Source organism: Rhineura floridana, chromosome 2 (assembly GCF_030035675.1).
Source record: "Rhineura floridana isolate rRhiFlo1 chromosome 2, rRhiFlo1.hap2, whole genome shotgun sequence".
Taxonomy (NCBI): Eukaryota; Metazoa; Chordata; class Lepidosauria; order Squamata; family Rhineuridae; genus Rhineura; species Rhineura floridana.
The window spans coordinates 142,428,602-142,452,672 of record NC_084481.1 but is presented as its reverse complement, the minus strand read 5'-3'; the positions used below and the strand labels follow the sequence as shown (position 1 = coordinate 142,452,672).

Genomic DNA, 24,071 nt, shown 5'->3' with positions numbered 1-24,071 from the left:
ATGAGTATGTCACTTGTCTCCAGATCTGAAGGGCAAGGAGATGTATGTAGAAAGACATTCTTGATGGTTGCTTCACACCTATGGAACTCTTTATTTGGTTTTTCAAATGCTCAGGCTTTTTGCAGAGTCTGTATACGCTATTTGGTTGGTTCCACCATTACTTGGAAGCCTGAAGCAGACAACAGGAAATTTCTTGAATTGATACTCTGTTTTTCTCTTTTGGAATAAATAAGCAGATTTAGAAAGCATTTAGAGGAGGAGAGATATATTGAAGACAAAACAGTTGGCCAAATATAATCACGGTGAATGGGACTGGCCAGCTTGCAGCACAGGTTACCCAAGCAGTGCAGTCAATGTAAGTTTGTGGCAATTCTGGATAGGGGCCACTACAACATGTAGAACTAACTATGGCACTGTGAAAATGAAAGCTGCCGTTTTTGCTTATCATGGCCACTGGTACATCTTCCTGTTAGTAATAATTGGCATCATAGTACCTTTGGGAATGAGTTCCATGGGGTGATTCTTATAAGAAGTAATTCACTTTGTTGAATAGGTACATGTGATACTGCCTTATACTGGGTCAGATCATTAGTCCGTCTAGCTCAGTGTTGTCTGCACTGAATGACAGTGGCTGTCCAAGATTTCACTAGGGTTCTCTCCCAGCCCTGCCTGGAGAAGCAGGGGGTTGAACAGGGGCCCTTCTGCATGCAAAGCAGGTTCTCTGCCACTGAGTTAAGGTTCCTCCCCTGCTGACTATCAGTTTTGATAGGTAACTATTCATAGTTGATATGTTATTACTGTTCATCTGAAACAATCATTTTCCTATTATTCTCTACACGCTACTTATGTGTTATAAAATTAGTTTATGTTCTTCAGTGGTCATATCTTCTCACCTAAAATCCCAGTTTGTCTGCTTCCTCCATAAAGCATTTTGTACCTTTTAGTTTTAAAAAACAAACCTTTCTTTAGATGTGCCATATCCTTCTTTCGGTGGAGGTTTATAAATGTGTAAGTTTTGTGTGTGGTTTGTTTGTTTGTTTAGAAAAGAACTGAGTCTAGCTTCTGAACTAGAGGACAGTCCCAAATCTATCATTAAAATGAAAAATTTGTGAACTTTTATTGGTTCACACAGTAAAACTCTCTCTGTGTGTGTGGCAGAAAACCATGGAAGAGATTTCCCCCATGGCCACTTGCAGTGCTGAGGAGGTAGGTTGCATCTTAAATTGGAAAGTGCTTGCAAATTCAGCAGTGTGAGCCACTGCAGTGGAAACCTAAAAGAAATTTCTAGCTGTGCGTATAGTTCTCTCACATAACTTTGTGTGATCACCCGTCTTACCAGTTATCTGTTAACAGTTAACAGCTGGATAACTGTTGGAGTGCTGCATTTAGCATTGTTTCTGAAAATATTCTCAGAATATCCTCACACTCCGTTGCATGAGTGTGCTGATTCTGTCCTTACGTGTTTTGAAGCCTTGTCACAGTAGGCTGGTTTGCACATAATGCTAAGTCAAACTCTGGCTTAGCATGGATGAGCAAGTGTACTGTTGCCATTTAGAAAACTGCAGTCACTTAACTGCTGCTCTGGTCCTTCTGCTGCTGCACTACCTGGAATTAAACCATGGTTTGAATTAACACTACATATGAACCCAGGTTTATTTAACTCCAAATAACAATACAACCAGAAACATAAAACATAAATAATAATAATAATAATTTAATTTGTGGGTCGCCTATCTGGCCAATGGCCACTCTAGGCGACGTACAATTTAACAACAATACATTACATCATAATAAAATACATCATAAAATACAATATAACAATAAAACAATAAAACAGTTCCAGTACAGAGTAGTAGGCTATTCGTCGTAAAAATTTAACCCTCCCCGTAAGTCCCAAAGGCCTGTCTGAAGAGCCAGGTCTTCAAAGCTTGGCGGAATACATTCAGGGAAGGGGCATGTCGAAGGTCATAAAGTCAAAAACATACCATTTGAGTGCTAAATATTTAAGGTATGGAGACATTAAAAACGTGCAGGTGGTGATCTGAATGTGGGGGGACTTACACCAGTCCCTCTGTCATGGACAGATCACTGCTTGCTGAAGTTTAGACTTACAGCGGCTTTTCCCCTCTGCAAGGGTGGGGGACCTATTAAGCTGGTCTGCCCCCCAGAGACAAATGGATCTGGATGGTTTCCAAAGGAGTTGGGGAGTTTTCTGGCTGATAGGGCTGGCACTCCTGTTGAAACCCTGGTTAAACTGTGGAATACAGAAATGACCCGGGCGGTTGGCATAATTGCACCTGAGCGCCCTTTCCTGTGTAGAGCTCATATGGCTCCATGGTATACCCCAGAGCTGAGAGCGATGAAACAATATAGGAGACGGCTTGAGTGCAGATGGAGACAAACTCCTGGTGGATGCAGTTACAAACTGGTAAGTGCCTATGGTAAGCTGTATTTAGGGGCAGTGAGGGCAGCAAAAAAAACAATACTTTGCTGCCACTATCAAATCGTCAATCTGCCTCCCAGCGGAGCTCTTCAGAATTGTCCGGGGGCTATTACACACTGGCCCAAGGACATGGTAGAACCATCTGAGGCCTGCTGTAATGAATTTGCTAGGCACTTCCAGGATAAAATCTTTAGCATCTGTCAGGACTTAGACGCCAGTGTTACAACAGATGAATCAAGCGGGGTATCCAGAGCACAGCCTTGTCCGATTTCTTGGATGAGTTTCAGTTGGTACAGCCTGAGGACATTGACAAGGTGCTTGGACAGGTTCATGCAACCACTTCTGTGCTGGATCCTTGCCTTCTTGGCTAATAAAAACTAGCAGGGATGGAACAGCCGGCTGGGCCAGGGAAGTGATTAATGCCTCTCTGCGAGAGGGGGTGGTCCCTGGCTGCCTGAAAGAGGCGGTATTGAGACCACTCCTGAAGAGACCCTCCCTGGACCCAGAAAATCTTAATAACTATAGGCCGGTAGCAAATGTTCCATTCCTGGGCAAGATCCTTGAATGAGCGGTGGCAGGCCAGCTCCAGACACTCTTGGATGAGACCAATTATCTGGATCCATTTCAGTTGGGTTTCAGGCCTGGTTTTGGCATGGAAACAGCCTTGGTTGCCATGTATGATGACCTCTGTCGGGAGAGAGACAGGGGGACTGTGACTCTGTTGATTCTCCTTGATCTCTCAGCGGCTTTCAGTACCATCAACCATGGTATCCTCCTGGGAAGACTGGCTGAGTTGGGAGTGGGAGGGATTGCATGGCGATGGTTCCGCTCCTACTTGGCAGGTCGTCTCCAGAAGGTGGTGCTTGGGGAACATTGCTCGGCACCCTGGACTCTCCAGTATGGAGATCCACAGGGCTCAGTTCTGTCCCCCATGCTGTTCTGCATGAAACCGTTGGGTGCAGTCATCCAGACCTTTGGAGTGCATTGCCATCAGTAGGCTGATGACACGCAGCTCTATTTCGTCTTTTCATCTTCAGGTGAGGCTGTCAATGTGCTGAACCAGTGCCTGGCTGTGACAATGGACTGGATGAGGGCTAATAAACTGAGGTTCAAGCCAGGCAAGACTGAGATGCTACTAGTGGGTGGTTCTTCTGACCGGATGGTGAATGTCCAACCTGTCCTGGATGGGGTTGCACTCCCCCTGAAGGAGCAGGTTCGTAGCTTAGGGGTTCTCCTAGAACCATCTCTGTCACTTGAGGCTCAAGTAGCCTCGGTGGCACAGAGTTCCTTCTACTAACTTCAGTTGGTGGCCCAGCTACTCCCCCATCTGGACAGGGATAACCTGGCTTCAGTTGTCCATGCTCTGGTAACCTCCAAGTTAGATTACTGCAATGCGCTCTACGTGGGGCTGCCTTTGAAGACGGTTCGGAAGCTGCAGCTTGTGCAAAATGCAGTGGCCAGATTGGTAACAGGGACCAGACGGTTCAAACACATAAAACCGATTCTGGCCTGTTTGCATTGGCTTCCTGTATATTTCCGAGCTCGATTCAAGGTGCTGGTTTTAATCTATAAAGCCTTACACGGTTTAGGACCACAATACCTGATGGACCGCCTCTCCCGACATGAACCCACCCATACACTACGCTCAACATCTAAGGCCCTTCTCCGGGTGCCTACTAGGAGGGAAGCTGGGGGGCTGGCAACAAGAGAGAGGTCCTTCTCAGTGGTGGGCCACAAATTATGAAATGATCTCCCTGACAAGGTGCAAAGTAAGAACACCAACAAACATACAAAAATGTAATTCTCCATCTTTGGAGATGGCAGGTGTTGCCACCACTGAGGCACATGTTACTAAATTCTTCCAAGCTACACAGCAAGTGGATTGGACTGTGAAAGGCCAACCCAAATTGTGTTTGCATTTTGACAAATTTGTAGGGCAGTACAATATCTCAGAGAGGAGGTCAGGTCTCCTGCTCCCCTGGTGCATTCACTAGAGCTGCCCAGTTTCCCTGCTGGCTATAGGTACGTTCTTAAACTGCAAGGTTTCTTGCCTATTATTGATTCTAGAGTATTCCCTTTTCCTGCTTATTCTTGGGTGCACTTGTAAACTTTCTTAAATCAAGGGAGATTTGGGTCTTTGCTCAGTGCCAACACAAGGGGCACATACCAAGTCACAAGCAAGAACAGGCATACAGGGCTAGCATGAGGAGAGAGACCTGACAAATTTCTGCTCTACCTGCATTCATTGAAGAGAAAGAGTCTATCGTCCTGTGCTAGAGTCTTATCCAACACCTGGTACCACCTGGCCAATCCTCTGTGGGTTTGACCTCAATTTCTGTAACTTTCCTCAAGGCACCGTACCTGGCAAGGGGACGTAGGAATTTAACAATATACTTGTGCTTTTTTTCTTAAAGAAAAAAAAAGAGATTGTTCATAGCAACATAAGAACATAAGAACATAAGAAGAGCCTGCTGGATCAGGCCAGTGGCCCATCTAGTCCAGCATCCTGTTCTCACAGTGGCCAACCAGGTGCCTGGGGGAAGCCCGCAAGCAGGACCCGAGTGCAAGAACACTCTCCCCTCCTGAGGCTTCCGGCAACTGGTTTTCAGAAGCATGCTGCCTCTGACTAGGGTGGCAGAGCACAGCCATCATGCCTAGCAGCCATTGATAGCCCTGTCCTCCATGAATTTTCTAATCTTCTTTTAAAGCCATCCAAGCTGGTGGCCATTACTGCATCTTGTGGGAGCAAGTCGCTCCATCCCCTTGATTATTCTGGTTGCCCTCTTCTGAACCTTTTCCAACTCTATAATATCCTTTTTGAGATGAGGCGACCAGAACTGTACACAGTATTCCAAATGCGGCCGCACCATAGATTTATACAACGGCATGATGATATCGGCTGTTTTATTTTCAATACCTTTCCTAATTATTGCAAACTGTGGTCAACTTTCAGGAAGAAAAACACAAATTCTGTGCCTTGCTGTCACAACTTACTCTGAGCTATAGGGTGCCAACAGGATTTTCTGGTCTCAATACACTGTATGTGGCTTGGGCCCTTACCCTTCCCACAATCTACTGCTTTTGTACATATTAAAACTAAAACAAATATTTTCCAACATCTAACACGGCCTCTCTCTCTCTCTAGTCACCATGCAGCGATTGCATGAGTCTCTGGGCAAAGGTGGGTAGGTGGGTCTCACTGGCGCTGATAGTGCTGTGCATCCAGCCAACCTGTAAGCAAAGCTATTTTTTTAATTAAGTTTTTTAAAAAAGAAAGAAGGGACATGAGATCCAGAGTCCAGAACAAAGACTTTATTTATTTATTTATTTATTTATTTATTTATTTATTTATTTATTTATTATTTGATTTATATCCCGCCCTTCCTCCCAGCAGAAGCCCAAGGCAGCAAACAGAAACGCTAAGCACATAAGAAGAGCCTGCTGGATCAGGCCACTGGCCCATCTAGTCCAGCATCCTGTTCTCACAATGGCCAACCAGGTGCCTGGGGGAAGCCCGCAAGCAGGACCCGAGTGCAAGAACACTCTCCCCTCCTGAGGCTTCCGGCAACTGGTTTTCAGAAGCATGCTGCCTCTGACTAGGGTGGCAGAGCACAGGCATCAAGGCTAGTAGCCATTGATAGCCCTGTCCTCCATGAATTTGTCTAATCTTCTTTTAAAGCCATCCAAGCTGGTGGCCATTACTGCATCTTGTGGGAGCAAATTCCATAGTTTAACTATGCGCTGAGTAAAGAAGTACTTCCTTTTGTCTGTCCTGAATCTTCCAACATTCAGCTTCTTTGAATGTCCACGAGTTCTAGTATTATGAGAGAGGGAGAAGAACTTTTCTCTATCCATTTTCTCAATGCCATGCATAATTTTATACACTTCTATCATGTCTCCTCTGACCCGTCTTTTCTCTAAACTAAAAAGCCCCAAATGCTGCAACCTTTCCTCGTAAGGGAGTCGCTCCATCCCCTTGATCATTCTGGTTGCCCTCTTCTGAACCTTTTCCAACTCTATAATATCCTTTTTGAGATGAGGCGACCAGAACTGTACACAGTATTCCAAATGCGGCCGCACCATAGATTTATACAATGGCATTATGATATCGGCTGTTTTATTTTCAATACCTTTCCTAATTATCGCTAGCATGGAATTTGCCTTTTTCACAGCTGCCGCACACTGGGTCGACATTTTCATCGTGCTGTCCACTACAACCCCGAGGTCTCTCTCCTGGTCGGTCACCGCCAGTTCAGACCCCATGAGCGTATATGTGAAATTCAGATTTTTTGCTCCAATATGCATAATTTTACACTTGTTTATATTGAATTGCATTTGCCATTTTTCCGCCCATTCACTCAGTTTGGAGAGGTCTTTTTGGAGCTCTTCGCAATCCCTTTTTGTTTTAACAACCCTGAACAATTTAGTGTCGTCAGCAAACTTGGCCACTTCACTGCTCACTCCTAATTCTAGGTCATTAATGAACAAGTTGAAAAGTACAGGTCCCAATACCGATCCTTGAGGGACTCCACTTTCTACAGCCCTCCATTGGGAGAACTGTCCGTTTATTCCTACTCTCTGCTTTCTGCTTCTTAACCAATTCCTTATCCACAAGAGGACCTCTCCTCTTATTCCATGACTGCTAAGCTTCCTCAGAAGTCTTTGGTGAGGTACCTTGTCAAACGCTTTTTGAAAGTCTAAGTACACTATGTCCACTGGATCACCTCTATCTATATGCTTGTTGACACTCTCAAAGAATTCTAATAGGTTACTGAGACAGGACTTTCCCTTGCAGAAGCCATGCTGGCTCTGCTTCAGCAAGGCTTGTTCTTCTATGTGCTTAGTTAATCTAGCTTTAATCATACTTTCTACCAGTTTTCCAGGGACAGAAGTTAAGCTAACTGGCCTGTAATTTCCGGGATCCCCTCTGGATCCCTTTTTGAAGATTGGCGTTACATTTGCCACTTTCCAGTCCTCAGGCATGGAGGAGGACCCGAGGGACAAGTTACATATTTTAGTTAGCAGATCAGCAATTTCACCTTTGAGTTCTTTGAGAACTCTCGGGTGGATGCCATCCGGGCCCGGTGATTTGTCAGTTTTTATATTGTCCATTAAGCTTAGAACTTCCTCTCTCGTTACCACTATTTGTCTCAGTTCCTCAGAATCCCTTCCTGCAAATGTTAGTTCAGGTTCAGGGATCTGCCCTATATCTTCCACTGTGAAGACAGATGCAAAGAATTCATTTAGCTTCTCTGCAATCTCCTTATCGTTCTTTAGTACACCTTTGACTCCCTTATCATCCAAGGGTCCAATCGTCTCCCTAGATGGTCTCCTGCTTTGAATGTATTTATAGAATTTTTTGTTGTTGGTTTTTATGTTCTTAGCAATGTGCTCCTCAAATTCTTTTTTAGCATGCCTTATTGTCTTCTTGCATTTCTTTTGCCAGAGTTTGTGTTCTTTTTTATTTTCTTCATTCGGACAAGACTTCCATTTTCTGAAGGAAGACTTTTTGCCTCTAAGAGCTTCCTTGACTTTGCTTGTTAACCATGCTGGCATCTTCTTGGCCCTGGCGGTACCTTTTCTGATCTGCGGTATGCACTCCAGTTGAGCTTCTAATATAGTGTTTTTAAACAACTTCCAAGCATTTTTGAGTGATGTGACCCTCTGGACTTTGTTTTTCAACTTTCTTTTTACCAATCCCCTCATTTTTGTGAAGTTTCCTCAATGTGACCGTGTTGGATTTTCTTGGCAATTGGCCATTTACATGTATGTTTAATTTAATAGCACTGTGGTCACTGCTCCCAATCGGTTCAACAACACTTACATCTCGCACCAGGTCCCGGTCCACACTGAGGATTAAGTCCAGGGTTGCCGTCCCTCTGGTCGGTTCCATGACCAACTGATCTAGGGAATAGTCATTTAGAATATCTAGAAACTTTGCTTCTTTGTCATGACTGGAACACATATGCAGCCAGTCTATGTCCGGGTAGTTGAAGTCACCCATTACTACCACATTTCCTAGTTTGGATGCTTCCTCAATTTCATATCTCATCTCAAGGTCTCCCTGAGCATTTTGATCAGGGGGACGATAGATCGTTCCCAGTATTAAGTCCCTCCTGGGGCACGGTATCACCACCCACAACGATTCTGTGGAGGAGTCTGCCTCTTTTGGGGTTTCGAGCTTGCTGGATTCAATGCCTTCTTTCACGTATAGAGCGACTCTGCCACCAATACGTCCTTCCCTGTCCTTCCGATATAGTTTATATCCAGGGATAACCGTATCCCACTGGTTTTCTCCATTCCACCAGGTCTTGGTTATGCTCACTATATCAATGCTCTTCTCTAAGACCAAGCACTCCAGTTCTCCCATCTTGGTTCGGAGGCTCCTAGCATTAGCGTACAGGCACTTGTAAGCAGTGTCTCTCTTCAAGTGTCTTTGGCACTTGTGGTTTGGCCTGTGGTAATTTTGCTCTTCTGAATTTATATCCTGTGCCCCTGCTCTCACAATGCCTACTTCTAGGCCTACCCCTTTTAAAATTTCATCATTTCTTTGGTTTTTATCCCAGGGGGGAGGTTTATTCCGAACCGGACCTTTCTCAGCTCCTGTCGGGTTACCATTGCTGAAAACCTGTCGATTTTTGTGTGATCCTTTTTAGAGAGCACTTTGGGCTTACTTCTTTATACCCCTTATTCCTACCCTGAGATGTAGGAAGGTATACAGTATAATTGACACATCTCGGGCACAAGTCACGATTTGATGTTGTGTCACTGAACTAAAAAGGAAAGATCTTTCTCCCACCTCCATATAACACTGCAACTGCAGGTGGTTGAGAGGGGCTTTTAGCGGCACCTGATGCAGCTCTGAAAGGGTTTTGTGCCAAGTCAGGGCCGGTTCTAAAGGGCAGCCAGGTGGGGCACTGGCTGAGGGCCCCTGGAGCTATAGGGGGCTCCTCAGCAGCCCCTCCACTCCCCTTCTGCAATCTGCGGCAGCTTCCACCTGCCTGCCATTCCCTCACCCCACCTACCTGTCTCCTGCCTTTTAGCATTGCCCTTAATTAAGATGGCGCCCATGGTTTCCCTAAGGTACTGAAGCACCTGCCGCCATCTTAGTTGATGGCATAGATGCACGCGTGCCATCAACAAAGATGGCAGTGGAGGATTCATCCCATTAGGGAAACTGCGGCCGCCATCTTGGTTAATGGCAATGGTAAAAGACAGGAGACAGGTAGGAGGCGTGGAGGGCCATGTGTGTGCACGTGTGCACACACTAGGGCCCAGGACAAGCTGATTCCCAAGGGCCCCGGCATGCCTGGGGCCGGCCCTGTGCCAAGTAGTGAGTCATCCATATGTGACCAACATGTACAGACTTGAAGAATAACAGTTATAAGAAATAAACTCTGTTTCCTTGATGAATAAATAATTGCTTTCTCTTTTGCAGTTGTATACAAATATAAAAGAATACTTTCCCTCTCCATAACTAAAATTCATAGCTACCTTCATTCACCAGTTTAGTAGGCATTCCTTATGTTGCTGTTTCCTTATGTGTAATATCGAAATAACACTTCCAGTTTCCCAAATATCTGATGAAACATATATTTTGGATGTCTCAAATTATTGATCTAATGATATTGTAGAGCAGCCTTTCCCAACCATTGTGCTTCCAGTTCTTGTTGGCAGCGGCGTCACTAGCGGGAGTGCGGGGGGGGGGGACCTCCGGTGTGCACCCTCCCAGAGGCATGGATGAGGTGGCTGGGGTTGTGTGTGCGCGCATGCGTGCGCACTCAACACCAGCCCCCCCATCCATGCCCCTGGGAGGGCATGCGCCAGAGGGGCACCCAGACGGAGAAGGCCTGGGAATGCCGGTGTGCCTCCCTCACCCCACCGATGATGCTCCCGGTCTCGTCTGCCTGCCCGCCTGCCTCCGATGAGTTGGAGCAGCCTTGCCGGGCAATGGCACGGAGTGGTGTGGCTCTGGGTGTCACCCCCCTCATGGTGACACCCAGGTGCGGGCCGCACCATCCGCACCCCGGTAGTGACGCCCCTGCTTGTTGGACCACAATTCCCATCAGCCTCAGCCAGCGTTGCTAATGGTCAGGAAGATGGGAGTTGTGGTCCAACAACATCTGGAGGCACACTGGTTGGGAAAGGCTGCTGTAGAGTATAGCATGGACCTTTTTTCAAATCATCACTGATTGTTTAAACTGAATATCAAAACAAGGCTGAGTTTATATATTACTTTGAATGGTAACATCTACTTCTCCAATGCCTTCTGTAGATGTTTCCATGCTATTGTAGTAAGACAAGCCTCGAGCCTCCACATGGGGCGCTAATTGTTCCTGATGAGGTGCGCCTGACGCCAACACTGTTATCTTTTCGGCGCCAGGTCAAGACTTTCCTCTTCTCCCAGGCATTTTGGCATTTGTTTTAAATTTTTAATTGTGTTTTAAATTGTTTTTAAAAGATGTGTTTTAAATTTGTATATTTGTTTTAATGTTTTTGGTTGCTGTAAACCGCCCAGAGTGCTTTGGCTATGGGGCAGTATATAAATACAATAAATAAATAAATAAACAAATTGTGGAGTGGAGCGCGCCCCAGGCAACGACGGGAGGGAGGAGTTAGAATCCTCCCATCTATGACCCTGCTCACCCACAATCCTGGGCAGTCTCATGAGAGCAGCCAAGGAGTGGAGCCAGACCTGGGCCTTTAAAGGCCCCAGTCTCCTGTGAGCCGGCCTCTTTCTTCGTGTGCTGGCTTTCCCACCCACCCTCCTTCGGTCTTAGGGCATCACTGACCTGTGTTTAACTGGGTTGGTGGTTGACGGCTGGATAGGAATTTTTCCTCTCAATGAATCTGGCCGCATGGTTGAGCAGGTTTTTTTGGCCTATCCTTCAGTGGTTCACTGTGCAATTGTTAGGCGTTCACTCATTTGTCACAAATTTATGCGGAAATGGCATTGGGCAGGGGGACTTCCATAAAGAGTCCAGTGGGGGTACACGATGGCCTAGCTCGGGAGGGGCGCCGCCTCATCCAGCTCACAACCCCTCCCACTGGTTGGTCAGTGGGACCACAGGTGCCTTGGGTTCACACCCCACTTGGGTCTAAAGCGGGCCAGCTCCCAAGGATAGTTCCCAACTGCTTGTTGGTTGATTCAGCATTCCTCCAGCATGGGCTGCCGGAATGAAGCGGATCCTGGCCCTACTGCCATGCCAACCCCGCTTTACTTGCTCTTATCAATAAAGTTGTGGCCTTACTTCACCCATAAACCTATGTCTGGCTGTGTTCTCCTCGTTGCTAAAGGGGACGCAACATGCTCCTACCACACAGTAGAGGGTCCATCTAGCTAAGGCAGATGTTACTGCTTCAGTAATATATAATCTATCTGACTAGGCCAGATTATATCATTACTAACAACACTGTTGATATCTGACCCACTGATCACCAGCATGCAATCTGGTCTAACCACACAGTTAGAAATATACGTACGGAATGGTACAAAAGCAACAATGAAGATATGGAACCATGTTGCTGCAAGGTATCATGTAAACCATGTGAAAATGAAACAGACCTTTAAATGCCACATATTTGGGCCTTCAGGTATAATTATTTTTTTGTTTGTTTTTTGTAGTCTATGTATGAGAGACAAGGGATTGCTGTGATGCCACCAACAGTACCTGGGAGTTCTCAAGGCCCATTTCTGGGTGTGCCACGAGGTACAGTGAGAAGGCAAAAATCAATAGGTAAAATAGCTTCTTTTATTTTTAACTATTGTTTATAGTGTTTTCACCTAGTTTGCTTCAAATGCATTTATTCATGACCCAGTTTGCTTAAAATGTGTTTATTCTTTAATTAATTTTGAGTCCTGATCAAACGGCCATGACATGAGAACACACTACCCTAGTTCACACATTAAACCATAGTTAAAATAAATTATGGTTTAATATGAGGAAACAGTATGCTGGTGCATGCTGCAGAAATCTCAGGCATTTTGCTCCTCCCCCTCTCCTGCAGCTGCCAAGAGACAAGCTATGGTTTTGGTTGTTATCTTAGGCTGTCAGTTTATTTCTCTCTAAACAAACATGAGCAGAAGCCAAGGTTTATTTTTTGGTTTATTGGTTATGCTTTGGTTGGGGAAACCAAATTATGAGTTGGGGTTTGGACAACACCATAAGCCAGTTGTTTCCAGGGAGCACAGCAGGAGCAAGGGAGGGCCAAAAGTCTTCAATTTCAGTAGCTTGCAGTAGCAGCAGCATACTACTCATTTGCATTAAACCATAGTTGGTGATAACTATGATTTAATGTAACATGCAAACCAGGCCAATGTCTATTTGTAAATTTGAATGAATATTAAAACTGGAATTCATACTGTTCGCACTATAAAATTCCTTTAGTAATATTTTTTTCCCTTGAGTATTTATTTGTTTCAAGTATTTATTAGCCACTTAATATTCAGAATTTCTAAGCAATACTTCACCACTTCAGCTGATCTAGTTAATCTAGTCACCTCATACCCAGTTGTCCCTAAGTGCCTTTCAATGAATAAATAACAGAGTATCCCAATCTAGTACTGTCAAATCCAAACCAAATGTAATTCACATTTTTAAAATTATATGTTTATTAAATCACTAGCAGCTGCACTTACATATCTTTAAATGTTTTAGAATTCTAATTACCATGTATAGATTTTTTTATATCACAAGCCCAAATTCCTACTATAAAAAGGAGAAGAATAATAAAAGAATGGCAATATTGATAAGAGTTATGAGGTTAGTTTTAAATGAAATCATTCCTCCATTTTTAAAGCTATGTTTTATAATCTACATAGATTATAATTATATAGTGATAAGATGGAATTTTTTGTTCAAAATAATGACAGCAAGCTTTAAGAAAATATATATTGATGCATTTTATTGTAGAGGCATTTGGTTATAAAATAAGCAAGTTATATATATCTTCAGTAAACTTCATCAGATATTATTTTGTTTATGAAAACAGTGGTTTTCGTTCTTGCAACTCTCTGCATAGAAGTATTTATGGGTATCCAGTGAAAGAAATGTATATTCTCTGAACTTAACATGGAACAGCAATCTGTCCATAGCTAAATAGTCCCTTTTATTAAGCCAGCTATATTAATTACTTCAGAGATTGTCTGTGTACGGAGAGCATCTTGGAACAGCCATTTTTGTATTTGTACCATGAAATACCACATGTATTATGTGAAGTCAGTACCTCATGCTCTGATCTGCCCTGATTAATGCTCTATTTCTAGCTTTCCAACATGAAATCTAGTACCTCATACAACCAGTAGCAATCACACTACAGTGTTATTTATCTTTTATTTGCCAGATGATTCACAATGCCTCTCAATTCACCCTCTTTGAGAGTGCAGAAACTTTGTTTTATCTTATTTCATGCATGGCCACCTGTTCACAAATGCCCACCAATGGATGGACTCATGCTTTTTTTAAAAGGTTTTCCCTTCCTTTCTTTTTCCAGTCTTACACAATTTTGGTTGATATTTCATTCTTTTATGCACACTTAAAAAAACCCACTACTGTAGGGATGCACTACTGATTGCACACTATACAAGAAAATAATGAAAAAGCAGCATAGGGACACTGAGGCAAGCCAAAGTATGAACTTAAGATCTAGTGCAGACATATTCTAAAAGCAAACCATGCATAGTAATATGTAATAAAGTATTTGCTGTACCCAGTGACAATGGATGCTAATTAAAATTCAAGGGCAATTTAAAAATTGTAGCTTGTGATTTTTTTAAAGGGATAACAGAGGAAGAACGGCAATTTTTGGCTCCTCCCATGCTAAAATTTACCAGAAGTCTATCCATGCCAGACACCTCTGAAGATATCCCTCCTCCACCACAGTCTTTACCTCCATCACCACCACCTCCTTCTCCTTCTCTTTACAACTCCCCTAAATCTCCAGTGTCTAGAATATATGGAACAATTAAGCCTGCATTTAATCAGAATTCAGGTTCAAAGATAGCTGTTTCAGGTAGATCTGAAAATATGGGGACGGTGATAAGGGACAAAGGGATATATTACCGGAGAGAGATGGACCGTTATTCTCTAGATTCTGAGGACTTATATAGCAGAAATGCCTCAACTCAGGCAAGCTTCAGAAACAAGAGAGGTCAGATGCCGGAGAACCCATACCGTGAAGTTGGAAAAATAGCAAGCAAAGCAGTGTATGTCCCAGCCAAGCCAGCAAGACGGAAGGGAATGCTAGTGAAACAATCTAATGTTGAGGATAGTCCAGAAAAAATCTGCTCTATTCCAATTCCAACTATCATTGTTAAAGAGCCATCTACCAGCAGTAGTGGGAAAAGTAGTCAAGGAAGCAGCATGGAAATTGATCCACAGTCTTCAGAGCAACCAGGACAGCTCAGACCTGAAGATAACTTGACTGTCAGCAGTCCATTTGCAGCAGCCATTGCAGGGGCAGTGAGGGATAGGGAGAAAAGATTAGAAGCCAGGCGTAACTCTCCAGCTTTCCTTTCCACAGATTTGGGAGATGAGGATGTTGGGCTAACGCCTCCAACGCCACGTGTGAGACAGTCTAAGTTTAGCGATGAGGGAATGTTTGGTAATGAAGACAACTTTAGGCAACTTGTATCACCATCTCCTATCCCAGCACCTAGAGAGTCTGAAAATATGTTTAATAGCAGTGAATCAAGTAATCAAAGTGATGCAAGGACACCAAACTCTTCAACCCAAACATCAGTGGGTTCAGAAAATAGTGCATTGGCAACTCAGAATGCTGGTATGTCCAGTATGGATAACTATGTTCATCCACTCACAGGGAAATTACTGGATCCAAATTCACCTTTAGCCCTTGCCCTTTCTGCTAGAGATAAAGCCATGAAAGAGCAAACACAGCAACTTCCAGGAAGAGGAGAATCTGACAAAGCAGACCTTAATAAACCCCTTTATATAGATACAAAGATGAGGTCCAACATCGAAACTGCATTTCCGGTGACTGCTACAATTGCTAGGCAAAATCCACGTGGTCCACTAAGAAGGCAGGAGACAGAGAACAAATATGAAACAGATATGGTGAAAGAGAGGAGGCCTGAAGAAAAGAAGAATATGCTGATAAATATTGTGGACACCTCACAACAGAAATCAGCTGGTTTGCTCATGGTTCATACAGTGGACACAGCACAGTCCAATGACACCCCTGAAAATGAAGAAGAAAGTGCTGAGACCGATGTGGGTACTGGAAAGCCTCCACCGGAGGCCCAAGAAAGTACAGAAACAGCAGAAAGTGGGTTAGATGAAACTGACATGCCTGAGCCACCTGCATCTCCTTGTAAAACTATGGTAGCAGTTGGCTCTGTTGATGATCCAATCATTTTGCCATTCCGTATCCCTCCACCCCCTTTAGCATCTGTCGATCTTGATGAAGATTTTATCTTTACTGAGCCATTACCACCGCCTTTAGAATTTGCTAACAGTTTTGATATCCCTGATGACCATTCAGTTCCAGGCTCTGCACTATCAGACTTGCTCAAGCAGAGAAAAAATGGAACTCCACCTGCTTCATTTAACCCCATTCAACCCTCAGATTCAATAGACAGTAAGAAACCAGTGGGTCTTTCAAACTGTTTGCCTGCCTCATTTTTACCACCCCCTGAAAATTTTGATAATGTCACTGACTCTGGGATTGAAGAGGTGGACAGTCGAAGCAGTAGTGACCATCACTTAGAGACAACCAGCACTATCTCAACTGTGTCCAGCATCTCTACCTTGTCCTCTGAAGGTGGTGAGAACTTGGATACTTGTACAGTCTATGCAGATGGGCAAACATTTCTGGTGGACAAGCCCCCAGTACCTCCCAAGCCAAAAATGAAGCCCATAATCAACAAAAGCAATGCACTTTACAAGGATGCGCTAATTGAAGAAACTGTAGATAGTTTTGTTATTCCTCCACCTGCCCCACCCCCACCTCCTATCAGCGCACAGCCCAGTATGGCTAAAGTTATACATCAAAGGACCTCTAAGCTATGGGGTGATGCAACGGAAGTTAAAAGCCCAGTTCTCTCAGGCCCAAAGGCTAATGTTATTAGTGAATTGAACTCAATCCTGCAGCAAATGAACAGAGAGAAATCATCAAAGCCGGGGGAAGGATTGGAATCACCTACAGGAATAAAAACAGCAAGTCTTAGTACAAGGTAAATGCAACTAAAATATTTTTAAGTGTATACTGTTTATAAGTTTAAATTAGCTTTGCTGTCATCAGGTATGAATAATGTTTTAAATACCATTTAATCTTCTGTAAAAATGCATAGTATTAATGCTCCAGTATTAATTTTGACGTTCTTAAACATCTACAAGAGATTAATTGCATAATGCAGTTGGTCACCTTTGCCCTTCCTTGTTTATGATATAAACAAGGATTGTTTTGTGGTACGTTTTCCTATGCTATTAGTTAAGAATGTCACCTCTTCTCTCTAGGATCCCTAATAGAGAGAGTACTTACTAAGCGTTTTACTCTTTAGCCCATAGCATCTCTACTGTAAATGAAAAGGTTGCAAAGTGGCTTTACATGGCAGTTGAGTAGTTATAATCCTGGTTTAATTTCAAGTTGTTGTTTGTTTGCTTAGTCTTATTTAGAGAGAGTTGAATACTTTGTGTATTTAATCTGTATAAACTTGTGATTGGCCACAAAAAATATTCATTTATTTATGATATATATGTTTGGTTTACAAGGTAGAGGCTTAGATCCAAAGGCCACATGTGGTGTTCCATGTATGTACCTATGTTTTTCTTCTTCCTGCTGCAATCCTCCACTCTCCCCCCCTCCTGCCCCCCAAAAGACCACTCCTGAGGATCCAGCTGGAGGTGGGGAAGAGAGAGAAGTCAGCAATCCTACATGTGCATGTAGAATCTCCTTCTGTTCACACCTGGGGCTTTTTAGATCTCAGCCAAAATCTTGCTTTTTTGTTTTTAGTCAATGAAATTATATCCTCTATTTGATAACAAAAGTTCCATTGCAATTTGCCTTATCTAAGTCACGGAGATATTTATTTAATGCAGGTTTAAACAGCTGTATAGACTTTAGCACGTGAAAGAAAGGAAACATAAATAGGCCGCAGCCTGCTTTCATTTTTTAATTTTAAAGAATTGTCCCAGTTAATAAGAGTATGAGAAGAGATTGCTCGATCAAGCCAGTGGCCCATCTAGTCCAGCATCCTTTTCTTGCAGTGGCCAACAAGATGTCTACTGTGCAAGTTCAGATGCTCCAGTAAAGCAAGCAACATACATTAATTATTTGTGATTTAAGTTGTTGTTTGGTTTTAATTGTTTAGAGAAAAGTAGCAATAAAACCTGCCCTTTAGCCTTTTCTAGCATGGCCAGAGGCAAAGGATCCACCTCTGAGTTAAAGGTGCTATTTTGTCTGGTGCATCTTATCATGCAGAGGTGATAACAACTTCACTTTGAAAAATTCCATTTTCTGCACAACTATTCAAAATGTGGGAGGTCTCTCCTCCTCTCCTCTTCATCAGTGCAAACGACTGCCATGGCTAACACTGCTTTACTCTTTGAAAAGTATTGTCCAAGTTGGTGTAAGAGAATGCCAGGTTCATCTATTGCATCCCATCTTCCAGCAACCTGCCTTGCAATCAGTACCACTGAAAGGTTGCATTTGTTATGCTTATTTTCAAAGTTGAGATTATGAAATTTGAGCCATTGGATGGATTTGTTGCGCTGGCAATGACAAGTTATGGGACTTTCAATTTAAGAAGGTGGCAAGCCAAGATAGTGGAACATTACAATGATGTATGAAACCAAAAACTCTAAAAGTACCAGGGCCAATTTCCTAGCAAAGTTCAGAGTTTTGCTGGATGGTGACAGGTTTTATGTAGTAGAGAATTGACACAGGCACCTCTGCCCTTTCCTATACATTTTATTATGTGATACAAATGCTCCACAGGAAGGCCTGTATGCACAGATGCTCAATTGCTGTGACTGTTCTCTCTCAAAGTAGAGATGGAGATCACACAAAAGAGGCAGTGGTGAAACTTCTGTGTTGAGTTTCCACATCACATTACTTTAGGGGTGGAAGAGAGGGGTGCCTGAACTGCTCGTCCACTACGTTAAGCCTGTTGCTACCAAGTGAACATCTAAACTGCAAATGGATACCTAAAAATTATAATTGTGCTATATGTGAACCTAGCCCGAGTTATTTTTTTTAATTCCCTTTCAGTTAACAATCTGATTCACCAATAAATAAGAAAAGAGTTCATAGGTTGCACTACTCTTTGTAAAGTATTTATTTTACTCATTTCAAACCTGCATTTTTGTAAACCACAACTTTAGCAAACTATGGATGCAACTGCATTTGTTTGCAAGTTAGACTTTTGTATGTTTTTAATTATATGTGTTCTTTTATCTGGAAGCCGCCGTGAGTTCCTGTTTTGGAAAAAGGGCAGGGAAAAATAATGATAATAAATAAAATAAATAAATAAGTGTATTTAGTAGGAGTTTTCTTTTACTTCAGTTTCTTCCTTGTCTAGTGGGTTGGATACAAAACATCCCATGAGCAGAATTCTACTCATGGGACACTCCCTTTAGAGGGATGCAATTTTTATGGATTTTCACCTTCCTCTTGAAAATGTGCTCTAGAATATTAGAAACTCCCAGAACAGTGTGGTGGCTGCAGGAGGAAAGAGTAGGTCATGAAAATTGTGTCACCTACTTCCTCCAGCAGAAATCTCCTCTGGATCTCAATCCTTTTCATGAATGGAAGAAGACCTTCTGTTTAGGAAATGGCAAGTCTGAATCAAACTTGTAATTCCAAAAGCACTGAAGTTTCTGTTATTCTATAAAGCAGGAGGTCCTTTTATTATTATTATTCTGTATAAAAGTTCTTGTTCTAGAGGTCTGTAGACTCAGATGCGCACATAGAATTCCTAAACATGGTGGGTTCCATTCATTACAATTGAGCTAGCCAAACCACCCAATAAAAAGGGATTGCACAAGAAGATTCTTGGCTTAGGGCACAGGGTAGGGGAATTCTAAGGACACATCAGAGAGCCATATCCAGAAGAGCTTGCTAGATCAGGAAGTTTAAGTATTAATTGTACAGCCACGAGAGTGGCTGTATACTATCGCCAGCGTGGATTGTCCACATTCCGCAATGTTAAATTGAAAATACCCCCCATGCCATTCTGATGCTTCCCATAAGCTCATTTCAAAACAAAACCTTACAAAACTTACAGTCCTGAACTCAGAAACGCTTGCTTAGTAACACTCTCAATTTTCATGGTGATACACAAAACAGTCAGAGAGAATCAAGAGTTCAAAGTCTAAAAGGGGGGACGACCCAGAGCCTTTTTGGACTTTTTTGTCAGAGTTCTCATCTGTTGAAATTCATTAAAAATTAGCCATGTTCAAAGAGTACCTGTAATCCTAATACTGACCTTGCCCCATACTCCAACCTTCATCTTCTGTAGTTTTTAATTAATTTAATTAATTTTGTCTGGGACCCTATGATAAACCTGGGCATGCTCAGTAAGAATCAACTGTCAGTGTTCTAAAAGCCAGACTCACAGCTGCTGGGCTTGGCTGATTGGGGCCATACCCACACCAGACTTTGATTTCACTTGAGGCAGTAATGGCTTCCCTCAGAAAATGCTGGGAAGTGTAGTTTGTGAAGGGTGCTGAGAGGAGACTGCTAGTCCACTGACAGAGCTTCAGTGGCCAGATTGGTTTAACAGTCAGCCACTCTGATTGAAGGTCTGTGAGGGGAACAAGGCATCTCCTAGCAACTCTCAGCACCCTTCACTAACTACCGTTCCCAGGATTCTTTGAGAGAAGCCATGACTGTCCAAAGTGAAATAAAGGCCTGGTGTGGATGTGGCCAGGGACAGCCGTGGTTTAAATTTGGGTGGGAGGCTACATGTGCCTGCTGTAGAATAAAAAGGTGGGGGAAACGCTGAAAAGCAATAATACTGTTCACAATGTTTTCCTTTTGCTATCTCTGCTATCTTTTTGGTGCCTTTTGAAGACTTTTCCTCTTTCAACAAGCCTTTTAAGTTGAGACCTATCCCAGTCTGCATCTGTGTTAGAATTGCTTCTAATATGTTTTCTTTAATATGTTTTAGCCCTTTAAAAAAAAGAGAAGTTTTTTAAAAAATGTTTTTAACGATGTTTTGTTTTAATGTATTTTAAGGTCTTTTTATGATGTTTTAAAGTGTTTTTATCATTTCAGTTTGCCACGCTGGGCTACTGCTGGGAGGAAGGGCGGGATATAAATCAAATAATAATAAATAAATAAAAGGGGCTTCCCTTCTGCCCACCCAATCTCCTCCCCCTCCCCTCCCTGCCCCTGGAAGACTAGGGTTTGAATCCCCACACAGCCATGAAGCTCACTGGGCGACCTTGGGCCAGTCACTGCCTCTCAGCCTCAGAAGAAGGCAATAGTAAAACCACCTCTGAATACCGTTTACCATGAAAACCCTATTCATAGGGTCAACGTAAGTCAGGATTCACTTGAAGGCAGTCCATTTCTATTTTCAAACATAATTGCACAGAAATAAATCCCATTGAACTCAAAAAGTATGCAAACAATCAAACCCACCCTCCCTTCTCCTCCCTCCTATCCCCTCCCTCTTGCCTCTTCCCTCCCCCTTCCTTTGCCCCTCCCTCCCCATCGCCATCCAATCCCCTCCTTCCCCCTCCCCAACCTCCCCTTCCTCCTCCCCATGGTCAGTTTATCGTAAGCATGATTGCACGGAAGTAAATACCACTGAACTCTTTAAGCATGCAAATGATCAAACCTGCCCTCCCCTTCCTTTGCCCCCTCCAATGTGCTCCTCTCCCCCTCCTCCTCCTCATGGTCAGTTTTTCCTATCCTAACCATGATTGCATAAGAGTATATCCCATTGAACTCAATAAGCATGCAAATGATCAGACCTGCTTTTTTCCCTTCTTTCCCTCTCCTCTACCTTCCTCCTTCCCTCCCCTCTTCCTTCTTCCTCCTCCCCTGCCCACTCCAGCCCTCCCTCCCCCCCGGTCAGTTTTACCTATCCTAAGCATGATTGCATGGAAGTAAATTGCACTGAACTCAATAAACATGCAAATGATCAAACCTGTCCTCTTCCCCCCGTCCTGCCTGCTCCCATCCCAGTCCTCCCCTCCCTCCTCCTCCCCTCCCCATCCCCTGTAGTCAGTTTCACCTTTCCTAAGCATGATTGCAGGGGAGTAAATCCCACTGAACTCAGTAAGCATGCAAATGATCAATCCTTTCTCAGCAAACTTGGACAGGATCCCATTTCTTACCTACCGGATTAAAAAGCAGAGAAATTCACTAATGCGCAAAAAACCTTGCAGTTGAAGAACATACCTATAGCCCACAGCTATTTCTATCAAACTTTAAAAAGCAGGGAAATTTGGCAGCTCTAGTGAATGCACCAGGGGATCAGGAGACCTGACCTCCTGTCTGAGATATTGGACTGCCCTACAGATTTGTCAGAATGCAAACACAATTTGGGTTGGTCTTTCACAGTCCAATCCACTTGCTTTGTAGCTTGGAAGAATTTGGTAACATGTGCCTCTGAGCATATGGTGAGTTGTGGCAACACCTGCAATCAGCCCAAATAATAGAAAGATGACATGTGCTGTGCTGATCTTGTTTTAGCAGGGAGGAAGCAACATTATTAAGGCAGTTGATATAGTTTAGATGGTCACTTTAAATATGTCTCATTTACTTTGCAATTTTAGTGAAGTTTCCTATAGGAAATCATTTTCTTTTGTTTCTGTTTCTGTGAATATGTGAAGTACAGCAACACTTTGCAAAATTTACACTAAAAAAACTCCAGACATAATTGTGGAATAATGGCACTGACTTCTGCAGAATAGTCTCCAGTGGACCTCAGGAGTGTCTCAATTTGCACAAGATAAAACAATGGGAGGTGAAATAAATTCTAGCAAAATTCTATGTGTGCTCTATGTTTTTAATTGACCGTGCCCATCTTGCCGTAAATAAAGTGGTTTAAACATAGCAGGCTGAAAACATGCGTCCTCTTTTTTCCCTCAGCTAAGGGTCATTGCTGAAGTAGCAATAATTGTAATCAGTCTGATTTTACATCAAACTGCAGTTTCAGATTCAACTGTTAATGCACCCAAAATAGAAATAGAACATAACCTCCAATTTGAAACACAAAAGGCTGTCTTCACCATCATATGACATTGACCAATAAAAAGGCTTTGAAATTAATAAGATAAATTTGACACAGATTTCTAGGATGAATAATGAGGGAAATAAACTTTTCTAGTTTAGATTATCTGTAGAAACATTAGTAACACAGGAAAGAAGCAAAGTAAGAAGAACACCAACAAACATACAAAAATATAATTATCTTTGGAGGTGGCAGGTGTTGCCACCACTCACCATATGCTCAGAGGCACATGTTACCAAATTCTTCCAAGCTACACAGCAAGTGGATTGGACTGTGAAAGACCAACCCAAATTGTGTTTGCATTTTGACAAATTTGTAGGACAGTCCAATATCTCAGAGAGGAGGTCAGGTCTCCTGCTCCCCTGGTGCATTCACTAGAGCTGCCCAATTTCCCTGCTTTTAAAGTTTGATAGAAATATCTCTGGGCTATAGGTACATTCTTAAACCGCAAGGTTTTTTGACTATTAGTGAATTAAAATATGGCTGGCTTTATGCTTCTTGTGAAGATGTGAATAATATGGGGTTGTTGGCAAAATCTGGAAATTATAATATTGTCAAGAACATGTAATATGTAGAGTTGGTAACTAAACTTGCCCTGACATTTGTGGCTTTCAGTAAGGGAATGTAGCAGTCCTAACTGTATTCTATAGTGGACTTCTTTGTGTAGTAGTATACTTTATTCTCCAGCAAACTGATTCCCATGGTACACATTTGTAGTCTGTAACATAGTTTGTCATTTCCTGTTGATTAACTTTGCAACTTTCAATTTGCTTACTAAAATTAAATGAAATTTTATATTAAATTAAGGTAATTTCTTCCTGTACAACATACTTTTTTAAAAATGTGTCTGCTCATTTGGCAGTGGAAGTCTCAGTTATAAACTGGATTAAATGTTAAAGTATTTTACAGTAGTTACATCATTGTGAGACTTTGTGTAGTACCAATACACCTATCTTTTAATCAGATTTCCTTAACAGGGCATGAGAAATGTGACATTGCTAAAATATATTAATTTAAAAAGACAGAATTAAGGTGGTTTTTAAAAAAGAAAAGAAAAAAAGAATGCCACTCTGAATCTACTGTATCATTGGCTGCATATACACACCATACCTTTAAAGCACATTCTCACAGCACATTACCTCCCTCACCCCCAAAGAATCCTGGAAACTGTAGTTTACCCCTTACAGAGCTAAAATTGCCTGCACTGTTAACAATCTGCAGGGTTAGGTTCCACCCTTTTCCATCATTGGCCAATCCTGCAACTGGAATGTTTAGAAAGTGTGAGAGTGTAAAGAGACTGTTTTTGTCAGTAAAGCAGGTCAGATGAGTTGGGGTTTTTAGAAGAGTACAAGGCAGTTAGTTGAGAGCTGGTTAAAAAGTAGGTTAATTTAGGAACATTGAGGAGCAGAGTTCAGGGAAAGGTGA

General features: G+C 42.7%; 1 protein-coding gene across 10 annotated transcripts in view; it reads left to right on the top strand.

The window, feature by feature from the left end:
• Positions 1–24,071, top strand: part of SHANK2 (SH3 and multiple ankyrin repeat domains 2) — a 655,745-nt gene that overhangs the window by 600,588 nt on the left and 31,086 nt on the right. For 9 of the 10 annotated variants that reach the window (XM_061610714.1, XM_061610713.1, XM_061610715.1 and 6 more), the window contains 2 exons: positions 12,069–12,180; positions 14,222–16,634. In XM_061610714.1, the coding sequence (XP_061466698.1) occupies positions 12,069–12,180; positions 14,222–16,634 (2,525 nt within the window). The remainder of the gene's footprint in view (positions 1–12,068; positions 12,181–14,221; positions 16,635–24,071) is intronic. The other variant, XM_061610716.1, reaches the window with a different exon arrangement.